This window comes from Convolutriloba macropyga, chromosome 8, assembly GCF_964194025.1.
Source record: "Convolutriloba macropyga chromosome 8, txConMacr16.3, whole genome shotgun sequence".
NCBI lineage: Eukaryota > Metazoa > Xenacoelomorpha > Acoela > Convolutidae > Convolutriloba > Convolutriloba macropyga.
Window position 1 is genome coordinate 2,750,562 of NC_134475.1, and position 17,756 is coordinate 2,768,317.

At 36.7% G+C, this 17,756-nt stretch overlaps 1 protein-coding gene and 1 long non-coding RNA gene across 2 annotated transcripts in view; one reads left to right on the forward strand and one right to left on the reverse strand.

Moving 5' to 3' along the window:
* The window catches only part of LOC142343870 (uncharacterized), a 61,415-nt gene extending 51,088 nt beyond the window's left edge, over window positions 1-10,327 (forward strand). Inside the window, exons 3-4 of the mRNA XM_075395244.1 lie at window positions 8,888-9,333; window positions 9,873-10,327. Of these exons, the coding sequence (XP_075251359.1) occupies window positions 8,888-9,333; window positions 9,873-9,998 (572 nt within the window). The 3' untranslated portion in view covers window positions 9,999-10,327. The remainder of the gene's footprint in view (window positions 1-8,887; window positions 9,334-9,872) is intronic.
* The window catches only part of LOC142343871 (uncharacterized), a 71,243-nt gene that overhangs the window by 38,652 nt on the left and 14,835 nt on the right, over window positions 1-17,756 (reverse strand). The gene's annotated exons all lie outside the window — the stretch shown is intronic.

The window sequence follows — 17,756 nt, forward strand, 5'->3', positions numbered from 1 at the left end:
TTTTTCAAGTCAAAGTCAATCAATCAAAAAACGCTTGAACAAAAAACTTCTCTCGTTCAGAAAAATTTAGTTGACGCGGCAATTTTACTCATTTTAACTATTAAGTCAAAACGCCATCGGAACAAATAGTACTTCCGGTAAAAAAAACTCAATAAAACCAAAACTCCTCTTCGAGTTGTAAAAACCAATACTCTTCTTCGAGTCGTAATAAAAAACCAAGAGAAGGCCAATAATAGCCCCATTGTAAAAAAAATGTCCAAGAAATACTAAAAAAATTTTTCTTCGTAAATACCATTGACAAGGAAACAAAATCTTTTCAAGTTTGTTTGAGGTTAGATTACGTTCACCTCGTTTGCAAAAAAAAAACCTATAACATTGCGAGACGATATAGTTAAATCCATTTTGGATGATTCGCTTGTTTCCTCACATTCTGGCGCTGGCTCGTTGTACTGATTTTAGAAATGATCAGAAAAAAACAAAACTACAAACTGCCGTAGGCATGTTGTAGTTTGTCAGTTGGCAATGTATGACATCACAAAATTTATTGTTAGCCTGCTTCATGTATATTGGGAGATATTTATGAAAAAATTCAAGTGATTTCACTTCTTTGGCACTTCGGGCATTAAGCTACGACAAGGACGCTCTGTTCTTGATAACGTTCTCGCGCCCAAAATCTGCCGTTTATGGTTTTTCGATTGTTCTAAAAATTAATTCTTTTGTCCTTTTTTGCAATTTTTTTTCTTAAGTCACATCCCGTGTATCAAAGATGTTACTTGTGAACTGTCGTTATTCGCGCTGACGTCATTCTCTCTGCTCCTGAAGTTGTAGTATCTATAGTATCCATTGTTAGATAAAAATGAGGCTCGGAAATGTTTTTGGCAGGAATTACAAAGAATTTAAAAATTTATAAGATTTGCTAAAGGATCTGCTCTATAATACACCAATGTTTTTGCAGACGCATAAACAGTTCACCTTATACAGTTCACCCGTAATTGTGATGAAGAATGGGAAATTGAACGAATTTTGTTCTGTCGATTAGTTTAGGCCACAGGAAGGCGATAAATACTATCATTGGTTGATTGTTGCAGGGTTCTGTGAGTAGATTTAAAACAGTTCAATTGTTTCCAAACACTCAAAATTTCCATTTCTCAAGCACCATTTTGAACAATACCCTTTTCGGGTTCTTTATAAATGCTAGCCTGAATTAGGGCGTGCTTCCAATAAACAATGCCAACCCAATGAATGTCTACCTTGCGTTCCTCTTCTTGCAGCTGCTATAAGGCTGAATTCGATATTTTGTCATAAGTCACTGTCACGTCTATTTGTCTTGTTTTTGTCTTGCTTTTGCCTGTATTTTCTGAAAAAACCTGAAGTTTGCTGCAATATCTAGCAATATCAATGTCTGCTGCATCTAGAGGTGGCACTTTGCTGCAATATTATTTTTAAATTGACGTAATACGAGAAATGTCACGCACATACATATGATTTTCTTCATATGTGAGAGCAACTGATGTGAGACCGGTTATGAGCTCAATGTTACCAAGCCAAACAGAAGCATAGTTTCTGATTGAATAATCAAAATGTTTGAGCCGCAACGCCGTGGCAATTTTTTCAGCCGCAAACGCCAAATAAAATTGGAGATGTCAGCAGCAGTCTCATCTCATTACCTGTAAAGCAGCTGTTTAAGCAAGTATTTATATTCGAAGTTGTAAATTTTTTCCGACTTGCAATTCAACAGCGTGCCAACTTGACAGAAATCAATTGCATAAAAGTAACGCTTTTTTCTCACATTTTGGCATTCGTTGGTTGTACCGTTTGTGTTGAACTGATTTTAGAAAACAAATGATCAGAAACAAATTAGACAAAACTACAAAGAACTGAAGGCATAATGTAGTTTTTCAGTTGTCAATGTCTGAAATTATAAGCTTCAATGTTAGCGTGCTTTGAGTATATTGGGAGAAAGTTAGAAGACACAAAAAGGTATCCCTGCTGGACCCAGTTGTTGAGTTTTGCTAATAGTAAGCGTTGTTTCTAGCCAACACAAATTTTTCAAGTCTTTTCAGATCCAAAAAAAACTAATCAAATTTATAGAATTGACAGTTATCTGGGAAAACTTGTCTGGACTGCCACCGTGTCAAACAAGTTTTTAAATTTCAAAAAACGAACATTAAACATGAAACTCTAAGTTTGAGACCTCTTAGACAATCTGACAGAATCGATCAATGTAGTACCTGCTTCAATGGCTTCTCGGTTTCTCTAAAACAAATTTTCTAATCACTAAAGAGTTCGAAACGGTTAATATATTCTTCAAGCGTTGAAAAAAAGCTTTTCAGCAATCTCACTACCCGGCATTAAAATGGAAATAATGCAAAACAAACATTTGGATCTGAGACTAATCTATGATCTTGCATAGTGATAAAGTATTGCATTTTTAAGATATTTTGAACAAATTCCTTTTTCAAAGCACTCATTAAAAATGTACAGATAAGGGCTTAAAATGAAAAAAAAAATTATTTGAAAGACGTAATCAATGTTCATGCAATCTTCACTGCATTTCATTTTAGTGCATTTGATGACTTCAGAGACTTCAAGAATGACAATTTTAATTTTTTTAAAAAAGGAATTCTTAGTAGAGTTGATCATTTTAATCTATCTGCCAGCAATTGTTGTTAAAATTTCCCCCATTGTGCAAAAAAAATCTGAATAAAACAATTGACGTCAAAAACTGCAAACTCCTGAAGTTTTCGCATCGATAGTATTCATTGTCAGATTAAAATAACGCTCAGAAATGTTCTTGCGAAGGGAAAGAATTTAAAAATTAAAAAGATTTGCTATAAGATTTGCTGTATAGACCACCATTGTTTTTGCAGACGCATAACAGTTAACCTTATACAGTTCACCCGGCATTGTGATGACGAATGGGAAATTGAATAATTTTTGTTTTGTTGAATAGTTCTGGAAGGCGATAAATACTATCATTGGTTGGTTGTTGCAGGGTTCTGTGAGTAGATTTAAAAACAGTTCAATTGTTTCCAAACACTCAAAATTTCCAGTTCTCACGCACCATTTTGAACGGAGCCCTTTTCGGGTTGTTTACAAATGCTAGCCTGAATTAGGGCGTGCTTCCAATAAACAGCGCCAAACCAATGAATGTCTACCTCACGTTCCTTTTTTTCCAGCTTCTATAACACTAAAATCGATATTTATTATAAGTCACTATCAAATCTATTTGTTTTGTTTTTGTCTTGCTTCTGCCTGAAGTTCCTGAAAAAACCTGAAGTTCCTGTCCCCGCCTAGAGGTGGCACTTTGCTGCAATATTATTTTTAAATTGACGTAATACGAGAACTGTCACGCACATACATATGAAATCCTTCGTATGTGAGAGTAACTGATGTGAGACCGATTATGAGCTCAATGTTACCGAGCCAAACAAAAGCATAGTTTCTGATTGAAGAATCAAAATGTTTGAGCCGCAAGGCCGTAGGAATTTTTTCAAACGCAAACGCCAATTAAAATTGGAGATGTCAGCTGCAGTCTCATCTCATTACCTGTAAAGCAGCTGTTTAAGCAAGTATTTATATTCGAAGTTGTAAATTTTTTCCGACTTGCAATTCAACAGCGTGCCAACTTGACCGAAATCAATTGCATAAAAGTAACGCTTTTTTCTCACATTTTGGCATTCGTTGGTTGTACCGTTTGTGTTGAACTGATTTTAGAAAACAAATGATCCGAAAGAAAACAAACAAAATTACAAAGAACTATAGGCATAATGTAGTTTTTCAGTTGGCAATCTAAGAAATCATAAGCTTTAATGTTAGCGTGCTTCTAGTATATTGGGAGAACATAAGAAGATACAAAAAAGTATCCCTGCTGGACCCAGTTGTTGAATTTTGCTAATTTGTAAGCATTGTTTCCAGCGAACCCAATTTTTTTCGAGTCCTTTGAGATCCAAAAAAGAATAATCAAATTCATAGCATTGACGCATTGACAGGTATCTGGGAAAACTTGTCTGGACTTCCGCCGTGTCAAACACGTTTTGAAATTTCAAAAAATGAATATTAAACATGAAACTCTAAGTTTGAGGACTTTTAGACAATCTGGCAGACTCGACCAATGTAGTACCTGCTTCAATGGCTTCTCGGTTTCTCTAAACCAAATTTTTTAATCACTAATGAGTTCGAAATGGTTAATAAATTCTTCGAGCGTTGAAAAGTAGCTTTTCAGCAATCTCGCTACCCGGCATTAAAATGGAAATAATGCAAAATAAACATTTGGATCTGAGACTAATCTATGATCTTGCATAGTGATAAAGCTTTGCGTTTTTAAGATATTTTGAACAAATTCCATTTTCAAAGCACTCAATAAAAATTGTACAGATAAGGGCTCGAGGAGAAAACAGAAATTTTTTGAAAGACATAATCAATGTTCATGCAATCTTCACTGCATTTCAATTTAGTCCATTTGATGACTTTAGAGACTTCAAGAGTGACAATTTTTTTTTTAAAAAAAGGAATTCTGAGTAGCGTTGTTCATTTTAATGTATCTGCCAGCAATTGTTGTTAAAATTTTCCCCATTTTGCAAAAACCTCAAGGGATCAATTGACGTCAAAAGCTGCAAACTCCTGAAGTTTTGGTATCAATAGTATCCATTGTTAGATTAAAAAAACGCTCAGAAATGTTCTTGAGAGGGAAAGAATTTAAAAATTGAAAAGATTTTCTAAAGGATTTGCTCAATAAACCACCATTGTTTTTGCAGACGCATAACAGTTAACCTTATGCAGTTCACCCGGCATTGTGATGACCAATGGGAAATTGAATAATTTTTGTTTTCTGGAATAGTTCTGGAAGACGATAAATAGTATCATTGATTGGTTGTTTCAGGGTTCTGTGAGTAGATTTAAAACAGTTCAATTGTTTCCAAACTCAAAATTTCCAGTTGTAGCGCACCATTTTGATCGATGCCTTTTTGTGCTTGTTCATAAATGCTAGCCTGAATCAGTCACTGTCAAGTCTATTTGTCTTGTTTTTGTCTTGCTTTTGCCTGAATTTCCTGAAAAAACCTGAAGTTTCTGTCCATCTAGAGGTGGCACTTTGCTGCGATATTATTTTTAATTTGACGTAATACGAGAACTATCACGCACATACATATGAATTTCTTCATATGTGAGAGCAACTGATGTGAGACCGATCATGAGCTCAATGTTACCCAGCCAAACGAAGGCATAGTTTCTGATTGAAAAATCAAATGTTTGAGCCGCAACACCGTGGGAATTTTTTCACCCGCAAACGCCAATCAAAAATGGAGATATCAGCAGCAGTCTCATCTCATTACCTGTAAAGCAGCTGTTTAAGCAAGGTTTTATATTCGAAGTTGTAAATTTTTTCCGACTTGCGATTCAACAGCGTGCCAACTTGAGAAAAATCAATTGCATAAAAGTAACTATTTTTTCTCACATTCTGGCGTTCGCCGGTTGTACCGTTTGTGTTGAACTGATTTTAGAAAACAAATGATCAGAAAGAAAACAATCAAAATTACAAAGAACTGTAGGCATAATGTAGTTTTTCAGTTGTCAAAGTATGAAATCAAAAGCTTTAATGTTAGCGTGCTTCTAGTATATTGGGAGAACATAAGAAGATACAAAAAGGTATCCCTGCTGGACCCAGTTGTCGAATTTTGCTAATTTGTAAGTATTGTTTCCAGCGAACCCTATTTTTTTCGAGTCCTTTGAGATCCAAAAAAGAATAATCAAATTCATAGCATTGACGCATTGACAGTTATCTGGGAAAACTTGTCTGGACTTCCGCCGTGTCAAACACGTTTTGAAGTATCAAAAAATGAACATTAAACATGAAACTCTAAGTTTGAGACCTTTTAGACAATCTGACGGACTCGACCAATGTACCTGCTTCAATGGCTTCTCGGTTTCTCTAAACCAAATTTTCTAATCACTAAAGAGTTCGAAACGGTTAATATATTCTTCGAGCGTTGAAAAATAGCTTTTCAGCAATCTCACTACCCGGCATTAAAATGGAAATAATGCAAAATAAACATTTGGATCTGAGTCTAATCTATGATCATGCATAGTGATAAAGCTTTGCATTTTTTAAGATATTTTGAACAAATTCCGTTTTCAAAGCACTCAATGAAAAATGAACAGATAAGGGCTTAAAGAGAAAACAGAAATGTTTTGAAAGACGTAATCAATGTTCATGCAATCTTCACTGCTTTTCATTTTAGTGCATTTGATGACTTTAGAGAGTTCAAGAGGGACAATTCTATTTTTTTTGAAAAATGGAATTCTTAGTAGCGTTGTTCATTTTAAGTATCTGCCAGCAATTGTTTTTAAAATTTCCCCCATTTGGCAAAAAAACTCAAGAGATCAATTGACGTCAAAAACTATGCAAACTCCTGAAGTTTTGGTATCGATAGTAATCATTGTCAGATTAAAATAACGCTCAGAAATGTTCTTGCGAAGGGAAAGAATTTAAAAATTAAAAAGATTTGCTGTATAGACCACCATTGTTTTTGCAGACACATAACAGTTAACCTTATACAGTTCACCCGGCATTGTGATGACCAATGGGAAATTGAATGATTTTTGTTTTGTTGAATAGTTCTGGAAGGCAATAAATACTATCATTGGTTGGTTGTTGCAGGGTTCTGTGAGTAGATTTAAAACAGTTCAATTGTTTCCAAACACTCAAAATTTCCAATTCTCAAGCACCATTTTGAATGATGCCCTTTTCGGGTTGTTTATAAAAGCTAGCCTGAATTAGGGCGTGCTTCCAATAAACAACGCCAAACCAATGAATGTCTACCTCACGTTCCTCTTCTTGCACCTTCTATAAGGCTGAAATCGATATTCTATCATAAGTCACTGTCGAGTCTATTTGTCTTGTTTTGTCTTGCTTTTGCCTGAAATTTCTGAAAAAACCTGAAATTTCTGTCACCATCTAGAGGTGGCACTTTGCTGCAATATTGTTTTTAAATTGACGTAATACGAGAACTGTCACGCACATACATATGAATTCCTTCATATGTGAGAGTAACTGATGTGAGACTGATTATGAGCTCAATGTTACCGAGCCAAACAAAAACAGTTTCTGATTGAATAATCAAAATGTTTGAGCCGCAACGCCGTGGGAATTTTTTCACCCACAAACACCAATCAAAATTGGAGATGTCAGCAGCAGTCTCATCTCATTACCTGTAAAGCAGCTGTTTTAGCAAGTATTTATATTCGAAGTTGTAAATTTTTTCCGACTTGCGATTCAACAGCGAGCCAACTTGACAGAAATGAATTGCATAAAAGTCACTCGGCGTACTAATTGCGGATTAAAGCAACAATTTGCAGATTGACATTGACGTTACTTAATTTACATTGGTATATTATTTAGGTCTAAAGTGGTTACAAAAAAATTTACTCAATTTCATTTTACCCAATAACAATTTACCAATTCCCTTTGATTTTTATTGGATATAAAATTACCAATCGCTATTGCAGGGATGCTTAAACACACTTAAGCGGACAGTATATACAATGTTTGGATGTGATAGTTTTATATCAAGGGCTCGGTGCGACATGGCCATTATAAATAGTAGTTCTGGTAATTTTTACAAAAGGGGTAAACTGACATCAGGAAAAATGGCATTGGATAAAATGGTATTGGCTAAATTGTCCTGAAACCGTCTCAAGTAATTAATGGAAAAACTCGCCAGATCAGGATCTCGAGTAATGGAAACACTTCTCCGCGGAAAGTAGTTATAGAAAGATTGGTTTGCTAAAACAGCTATTTTGCCAAGTAATGCTTCGTTTGTTCCTTGTAACAAAATACGATTTTTCAACATTGTTGTCCTTCACAAAAACATTAACAAATAACCACAATTAGTTTTATTATAGAATGATAACGTAAACCTGGTCAATTTTTAGATCCATCATGTTTTGCCCCCCCCCACCCCCCATTTTTGGGTTTTCCATTATAGCCCCCCCCCCCAGCTTAGTGATCAGATAACCTATAGCCCCCCATCACAATCATGGTAAACATGCTATAATAGGGGGCTTTAATTTCGTGGGTTTTCCATTATAGCCCCGTAAAATAATGGGAAAGACCCGTTTTTTTATACCAATGGAACCCCCCCCCCCAGCACTATTCTCGTCTCAAGTGGGCCAGCTCTCGGGATATTGGTGAGATTCCACAACCTGGGGGCAATGGACTGATTCATAAACAAAATCAAATTTTGGTGAGTTTTCTGCTCTTTAACTCATCTCAATTCTTCTGTATACGGTGTTTTCATCTAAAGGTAGATGTTAGATGCACTACATGTTGTAAACTTTTTGACTTTTTGGTATTATCACCACCGCAAAAATGAATTTTTATAGCACCAGTTTCATAATAGTCACATTTATTAGTACAAACACAGCATATGTTTACCAAGTACAAAGATCAAAGTAATTCAGCTTTTAAGAAAGGTCTTTTCTAAAAGTTTCCTCAGATTTGAGCGAGGTATACTGAAAAAAATTATTTTCTTCCGTTATAGCCCCCCCATCCTAGCAGGGCTAGAACTTAATACTGCTCCCAATAGTCATCCCACAATGGGACTATATTTCTGGCTATCTACGATCAATACGACCATTTGGCACTTATGAGCTTTGATCGCGAGAACTTTTTTGCGCAGGAAAACAATTTCTTAGTAGTCGAAGATGACGATTCTCAGCACTAGTACTAGTTTTAACTGCTCAGCTTTATCGTTTGCTCTCTCACATGTAACTTTCAAATGCAGTAATTTGTTTACAATTTTTTTATGAATCTTTGCAGAAAGAAACGAGAAGAAATTATTCAGTGATGCTTAGCGAAACTGAGATTAAAAGAGGCTCACAATATTAGGTAAACAACAAAAACAGCAGGCACCAATAACCACTAAAAACGACGAAACCGCTAACTTAGACAATAAAAACAAACAAACACCCCAACAACAATCACAAACCGAAACCAAGACGGACAATAAACCCGAAGCACGAGCCGAAAACCCTCCACGCCCCGAATCGACAAATCAAAAACGACGAACCACTAAAAAACGAGTTAGTTCAAATCGAGAATCAAACCCAGCAACAACAGCCACACAAGAAAACTCGGCGGTCAACTCAACAGCTGTCATAGCTTCCGGAACATCGGGTGCTGCTGCGGGTGGCGGTGCTGCTGCTGCCGCGGCGCCTGGGACGAAGAGGTCAAGTAAGGAGGAAACTGATGAAAATAAGGAATCCGAAAAAGAAATTGACGACGACAAAAAAGATGAGAAAGAGGAAAATTCCGACACTGAATACAATGATAAAGTAAGATCGACTATTGCGTCATAATCGTGACGTCATTCAATAAAGCTCCATGTTATGCAATAGAAGTACGCAATCAGAAAATAGACACGTTAATAAACATAATAAATTGACCAATAATTAAATCAATCGCTCAAATTATGAATTAAATTAAATTACCTTAAAAACTTTTTTCGGAAAAGCAACTTCTGAAAACGGGAACAATTTGGACAAGATTTGGCCCTTTCCCTGTTATTTCCCGCTGCTATACTTTCCCTAAGTTGAGGAGTTATAATGGAGAACACCCCAAAACTCGCAAAAAGTTAGAACTCATCTTACTAAGGAAAATTTGACTCTTATAGCTAATATTTCTCATCGCAATAACTAAGAGCATTTGTAATAGAAATATAAGCTTTTTCCTTAAAAAAAAAACAATTTTTTCAGCCAAAAAAAACAAAAAAAATGAAATTTTAAAAGATAATACTTCGTTAGCGAAAAAGCAGGCCGGCAAGTGTCATTCAGGCGAGCAGAAGCGAAACTTAGAGATTTGTTTGTTGTGGTAGGACAAGAGCGAAAGCGAAGAAGAGTCAAAAAGAGGCGAACCAAATGAGAAAGAGCAGGAGCAAAAAGAAGAACCTCGTCGGAAACGAGTCAAACGCCGCACCCGTGATCAAAAATCACACCCATAAAACTTGCGACTGAAGATTAATGAAACTCAACCCTTCAAACATAGCGGGCAACTTCTAAGTTGTTACCTGGAAGTGTGATTAACTCATGAGACCTATGATGCTAAAAAATCGAGCAAGGAAAGTTTATGAAGCAGTCAAAACTATCTCTTCTAAGTCAGTGAACCATTGAAACGCCATAGTTACATGCGTACAAAATTCGAAATAAAAATGAGATCATATGAAAAATTGCCAAAGCACTCATTCTTAAATTTTGACAATCTTTGTCACAATCTGAATAGCTTCAGAAGTCTTGAAATTTACTGATAAACAAAGACAAAATTAAAATATCGAAAATGTTTTTTCCTAATCTGTTTACTTACTTGAGTCTATTTTTTAGCCACTCGCGTGTCTTGGATTTTACCTTTTACAGGTCTTGAACATAAGTCTTGAAAAAAATGGAAATTTTAAGAAAAAGTTCCTGCTGATCTAGGTTCCGCGCTCCAGTTTCGTAACACTTTGTTCGGATGAAAATTGGACGTTGCAAGAGGTCTCGAAGCAATTTTTCCATTTGTCGATTTTCTCGGATGTCTCATCAGGAAGATGTATTGCAGATATCTTGTCATGAAAAATTTTTATAAGTTGCATTATGAGTTATTGAAAAAATACACGCCAAAATGTTTACATTGATTTTGACAATTGTATTTCTGTCAGATATGTTGACCAAACTCATTTTCTTCACAAATAATCTCTCAAAACAAAAAAAATGCTAACGCCGATTAAAATTTTTGGAAAAAATGGCAAATGAATTATTAATTAGTGAAAACTAAAACCCTCTAAACCCTCTTTGAAAACTAAAACCTTCATTTAAGATATTGAAATTATGTATTTTTTCAAATATTAAAATCAAAATAAAAATGGAAACATTAACAAGTACCTGAAAATTAGATGAAGAAGTTTAAGTCAAGAAACAGTCAAACCTTATCAAAATTTTGAATTTATTGACAGAAGTTAAATGGAGGCGAGTTGTAGAATGGAACACTGAGTCGAGGTTGACTATTCCAAGACATTTTTGACAGTACCAATAAGACCAAAGGAGCAAACTAATTTCTAGATAATTTTTGCCAAACGGTTACTGAATTTTCAGAATGCGCCGTGATAAAAATCAAAATTACTAATTTCGGTCTAGTGTTTATTGGCAACAGTTTGGGTTATTAAAACATATACCATTCTTTTTGTAGACATCTGTAGATTTTTGAAGATTTTTGATTTTAGAAAAACGGTCAAAAATTTTTTTAAAACATTTTTTTGAAAAATTTTAAATGCTATCTGGTAAGGGGTGCCACCAAACATCCGTAACAAAAATCTTGCTTTTTGACCACAGACAAAGTTGCTTATGATGGCGAAAAATTGACATGGGAAAAAACCATAGAAAACCAAAACATTCATAAAAGTTGGTCAAACTCATTTTTCGTTAAAGAAAACTCAAAATAAGTTTCCAGGAACCAAACTGCTACTCAGAACTTATTTCAGTTCACCCTAATTAAAAGGAGTCAAAATAAACACACAACGAAGGAAAGCAAAAAAATCACAATTTTCGCAGAAGCCAACACAATTGAATTCAAAATGAGGCTCGATAATACGAGTTAGCACATACTTCCTCACCCCTTTCATCAGCATGCCTAACTGCGTCTTCTAGGAAATAGATTACAGGAAAAAACCTGGCACCAAAAATCTTAGACAGGAAAGAACTATCGCAGAACAGTTGAAAAAATGTTTTGGTCTTTCAATTCAGTTCAGCAAAAAGGTTTTCATTTCCTAATCAAAAACTATTAAACAACAAAACTCCGGATACAAACGACGATATAGTAATGCGCAGCTTTTACAGATGTCTACGAAAATAAAACTGTCTAGGATTTAGTTGCTCAAGTCTGATTTCACTCGAAATATTAGTTCAAACACCTGTCTGAAAACTGCCCAAAACTGTCCAAAAAGTAAGCGCGATTCGATATAAAAATGAGCCGATCGAAAACAATTATTATTTTACAAAATTTTTAAAAACTTTAAATAAAACGCATAAGAACATTTAAACCATTTCAGAAAACAAAACTTCCACAATGTTTTAAAATTTCACACATATTCTAGTCCTTGAGTTCACAAAAAAAGTAACCAAATCTTTCCAGATAACGGTAATCATTTCCCGAGTCGTTCCATATGAATTCCAATGGTGTCCTGTGAAAATAAACTCTACAGAATTGATGAACAATTTTCTCCACCCATTAAATGAAAAATTAAAACTTGCATCTAACCATAGTGATCAGAAAAAGCAAAAGCACTGACTGGAGTTGTAACGGCAATGGTGTTAATGCACTGACTTTAACAACTCAAAAATGTCACTTTTGAAACACAAAATAATAACGCTCCAAAACTTCCAGCCGGCCGTTTGTTTCGTTAGAAGCCAGTTTGCGTTTAGGGATTCTAGCATTATGAGGGGGTAGGTGAGCGGAGTGGGGGTCAAGCAATCGATGAGGGTTAGAGCTGGTAACAAAATTTTTGAAAACTTTAAGAAAACATAAGAACATTTAAGTCATTTCAAAAAACAAAACTTCCAAAATTTTTTAAAATTTCGCACAGATTCTAGTCCTTGAGTTCATAAAAAAGTAACCAAATCTTTCCAGATACCCGGAATCATTTCCCGAGTCGTTCCATATGAATGCCCATGGTGTCCTCTGACAATAAATTCTACAGAATTGATGAACAATTATTTCAACCCATCGAAAGAAAAATTAAATCTTGCATCTAACCAAAGTGATCAGAAAAAGCAAAAGCACTCACTGGAGTTGTACCGGCAATTGTGTTAATGCATTGATTTAAACAACTCAAAAAAGTCATATTTGAAATACAAAATACTTACGCTCTAAAACTTCCGGTCAGCCGTTGGTTTCGGTAGAAGCCAGTTTTTGCTTAGGGATTCTAGCATTAAGAGGGGGTAGGTGAGCGGAGTGGGGGTCAAGCAATCGATGGGGGGTAGGGCTGGTCGCGAGAGGCGTCCAGATCGCCAGGTGAAGGAAAGTGGACGTGAGAGTGGCAGGGGGTGACTACTGAGTGGGGACAAACTTTTTGAAAGATTATGAACCGCCCTGCACACCATGAAATTGTCACCTCAAAACAATTTTGATGAATCGAATACATAAAAGAGTGTAAGGCTTTAACAGAACTGCTCAACCATTTATTGCCCTCTGGGCTTTAGCTGCGAAAAACCTTTCCCCGACCGGGATTCGAACCACTGACCTCCCGATCAACAGCCACACACACTAACCACTGCGCTACAAATCACTTAACTCTGCTATTCTGCATTCGATTTTATATTAGCAAACGCTTTACTTTGGAGCAAAGCCGAGCTCACTCAAAAATGAAGAACGAAAGCGTGAAAAGGTTACTTGAGAAGTCAAAGAATGTTCTAGAAGAAAAGCGCAAAAATGTCAGGCAGAAAATTTTCACAAAAAACATAGCTGGCAAATTGTCAGAAAATAGCCGCAACAGCTTTATAGATCTGTAGTCTTAAACAACAAAACTCCGGATACAAACGACGATGCAGTAATGAAAAGCTTTTACAGACGTCTACGAAAATAAAATTGTCTAGATTTAGTTGCTCATGTCTGATTTTACTCGAAAGATTAGTTCAAACACCTGTCTGAAAAGTGTCCAAAACCTTCTGAAAAGTAAGCGCGATTCGATATAAAAATGAGCCGCTTGAAAACAATCCAATTTAACTACTGCGTACTTTTCTTCATTTTTCGGTCTATGTAGTAATGAAAAACCTAGAGAATTTCCATTGTTAAAATTAAAATTTTACAAAAACATAAGAATATTTAAGCCTTTTCAAAAAACAAAACTTCCACAATGTTTTAAGATTTCGCATAGATTCTAGTCCTTGAGTTCACAAGAAAAGTAACCGAACCTTTCCAGATACCCGTAATCATTTCTCGAGTCGTTCTATATGAATTCCAATGGTGTCCTGTGAAAATGAACTCTACAGAATTGATGAACAATTTTCTCGACCCATTAAATGAAAAACTGATGCATCTAACCTTAGTGATCAGAAAAAGCAAAAACACTGACTGGAGTTGTAACGACAATGGTGTTAATGCACTGATTTAAACAACTCAAAAAAGTCACCTTTGAAACACAAAATACTAACGCTCCAAAACTTCCGGCCAGCCGTTGGTTTCGGCAGAAGCCAGTTTGAGTTTAGGGATTCTAGCATTATGAGGGGGTAGGTGAGCGGAGTGGGGGTCAAGCAATCGATGGGAGTTAGGGCTGGTCGAGAGAGGCGTACAAATCTCCAGGTGAAGGAAAGTGGACGTGGGAGTGGCGGGGGTGACTACGGATTGTGGACAAACTTTTCGAAAGATTAAGAACCGCCCTTCACACCTTGAAACTGTCACCTCAAAACAGTTTTGATGAATCGAATACATAAAATAGTGTAAGTCTTTAACAGAGCTGCTCAGCCAATAATTGCCATCTGAGCTTTAGCTGTTTATCCCGTGTTTGAGGACGAAGTTAAGGGTCAGACAGAAAATTGCTTGAAAAACCACAGCTGACCACCGTTGGGTGACACATCGGCCCGGGCTCAGGACTATTCTAATTGCTCCAAAATTTGTTTGAGCAATTAAAAAGTAAATAATTAATAAACGTAAACCGACAAATGTCGGAAGAATTGCTCTTGAACGACAGGCGAGATAATTTATTTCAGGGGCTGTAGTCCAGATCAATTTTTCTTTATGAGAGCAAAAAGCTTTTCCCCGGGCGAGAATCGACCCACTGACCTCCTCATCCACAGCCACACGCATTAACCACTGCGCTACAAATCATTTACCTTTGCTATTCTGCAACCGATTTTACATTAGCAAACGCTTTACAACGGAGCAAAGCCGAGCTCACTCAGGCGTGAAAAAGTCACTTGAGAAGTCAAAGAATGTTCTAGAAGAAAAGCGCGAAATTGTCCAGCAAAAAATTGCATAAAAAACATAGCTGGCAAATTGTCAGAAAATAGCCGCAAATTCTTCATAGATCTGTAGTCTCAAAAAGAAGGTAAAAAAGACGCCAAAAAAGAAACCTATTCTTTTCATAAAGGGCTGAGATGTTAAATTTTAAATAAGCATCAGTTTAACTCATTGCTGTTTCTATTTGCTGCTCTTTAGTAACCTTCAATTAGAGTGACAAGCACTCATTCGACCTTATCTCTTTGAATTATAGCAAAGAAAAGTCAATTTCAGAGTAAGGAAGAGTGAGGTAAATCACGTGGGGCCAAAAATTTAATCACGTGAATGACCAAAAACCTAGCTACACTAAGAGTGAAAAATGAAGTCACACACGTTGAAATTGTATGAACGAATGAACAAAAAGCAGATGAGAAGTGGTTGTGACGTCATATGGTCGTAACAAAAATCTTGACGAAATAAATTTAAAAAAAAAACAGAAGGCCAATAATAGCCTCAGGTATTGCTTCGCGGCTATTAAAAAAGACACACACGTTTACAATAATTGCTATGAACTTCGTTCAAGAGCAATTAAAACTCTCATTTGTTGATTTTGAAATTTTCGTTATTTAACGTACGGGATCTCAAGGATTACATTATTTTATCTGAAGCAAAAAAAAACTCAATAAGTTTAATCAAATCGCACAATTGAGAAGACAGCCACTTAGCGCCAAAGACAGCCAGAGCTAGGCTTCGAATCACCACAACTTCGTTGGGAAAACAAAACTCAAAAAACCTACAAATAGTATTCCAGGATTGATGAGCTTTGTTGCGATACCACATACAACTCTCGGCTGAATAAATGCTGAAATGTACTGAAAAACAGCTTATGATACCTCTCCCATTAAGCGGTGTCAAAATAATTGAGACTTACACAAGAAAAACGCATAATCTTACTCGTTCATAAACTTTGAAAATTGCCGTCAAGTACCACAGCAACGTTGAACGTCTTAAACAGTTGTATATAATATCTTACAAAATGAGGGTTTTACAGCCTCACACAATTGGATGATGAAAAGACCTGGTATTTTATATGAAGAGAACCAAATTAGCGCAATAATTTAGTAATCAAAGCCTGAATTGACAAAGAATAACGAAACCAAAAAAATTAATTAAACTTCGTGTGCTTAATAAAACTTCTTGAAATTTTGAATGCCCGGGTTGAATGTCCTCCCTAAAATCCTCCCATTTTGTTGTAAGAGTGGGGGGGATAATTTGTCTATGGGGGATTAATTGATGTAAGAGTGTGGGGGTATTTTGTTCAGAGGGGGTAAAAAGATGCAAGAGTTGGGCTGCAATGGGAGGAGTTTTGAGGAATTACCCCTGACTAAAATTGCACTGTAAGAGTGGGCTGCAATGGGAGAACATTTGAGGAATTACCCCGCAGACTAAAATTGCTATGTAAGAGTGGGCTGCAATGGGAGGACTTTTGAGGAATTATCACCCCTGACTAAAATTGCCAAGTAAGAGTAGGCTGCAATGGGAGGACTTTTGAGGAATTACTCACCCTGACTAAAAAGGCCAGGTAAGAGTGGGCTGCAATGGGAGGACTTTTGAGGAATTACCACCCCTGACTAAAATTGCCATGTAAGAGTGGGCTGCATTGGGCTGCAATGTGACTTTTGAGGAATTAGATCCCCTGACTAAAATTTCCATGCAATATTGAGCTGCAATGGCAGGACTTTTGAGGAATTACCTCGCCTGACTAGAATTGCCATGTAAGAGTGTGTTGCAATGGGCTGTAATGGGAGCAAAAAGGTAAAATGGTTTAAGAGTGAGGGGGTGTTTTTTTCAGAGGGGGTAAAGTGAATTAAGAGTTGAGCTGCCAAGAGTGGTAAATTGATTTAAGAGTGAGGGGTAATTTGTTCAGAGGGGATAAAATGAATTAAGAGTTGAGCTGCATAGGGGGGGGGGGGGGTTGGAGTAAAATGATGTTTGAGTGAGGTAGTTTGTTCAGAGGGGGTAAAATGAGGTAAGATTTGCGCTGCCAAGGGGATAAAATGGTGTAAAACTGAGGGGTAATTTGTTCTGAGGGTGTAAAATGATGTAAGCGTTGGGGTGCTAAGGCGGGGTAAAAGGGTGTAAGAGAGGGGTATTTGTTCGGAGGGGGGTAAAATGAGGTAAAAGCTGGGCTGCCAAGGGTGGGGGGGGTGAACTGGCGTAAGATTGTGGGGGGAAGTTGGATCAGAGGCGGTAAAATGAGGTAAGACTTGAGCTGTCAAGGGGCAAAGTTGTGTAAGAGTGGGGCGTAATTTGTTTAGTGGGGGTAAAATGATGTAAGAGTTGAGCTGCCAAAGGGGATCAAATGGTTAAGATTGAGTGAGGGGGTGGCTTGCTCGGATGGGGTAAAATGAGGTAAGAGTTGAGCTGCCAATAGGGAAAAGTGGTGTAAAAGTTGGTGGAGGTTGTTCAGAGGAGTAAAATGATAAAACATTTGAGCTGCCAAAGGGGATAAAATGGTGTACGAGTGAGGGAGTAATTTGTTCAGAGGGTGTAAAATGATGTAAACGTTGGGCTGCCAAGGGGGGGGGGGTAAAAATTGTAAGAGTGAGGAGGTAATTGTTAAGAGGGGTACAATGAGGTAAGAGCTGGTCTGCCAAGAGAGTGAAATGGTGTAAGATTGAGGAGGGCAGTTTGTTCAGAGAGGATAAAATGAGGTAAGAGTTGAGCTGTCAAGGGGGAAAAGTTGTGTAAGAGTGGGGACAATTTGTTTAGTGGGGGTAAAAATGATGTAAGAGTT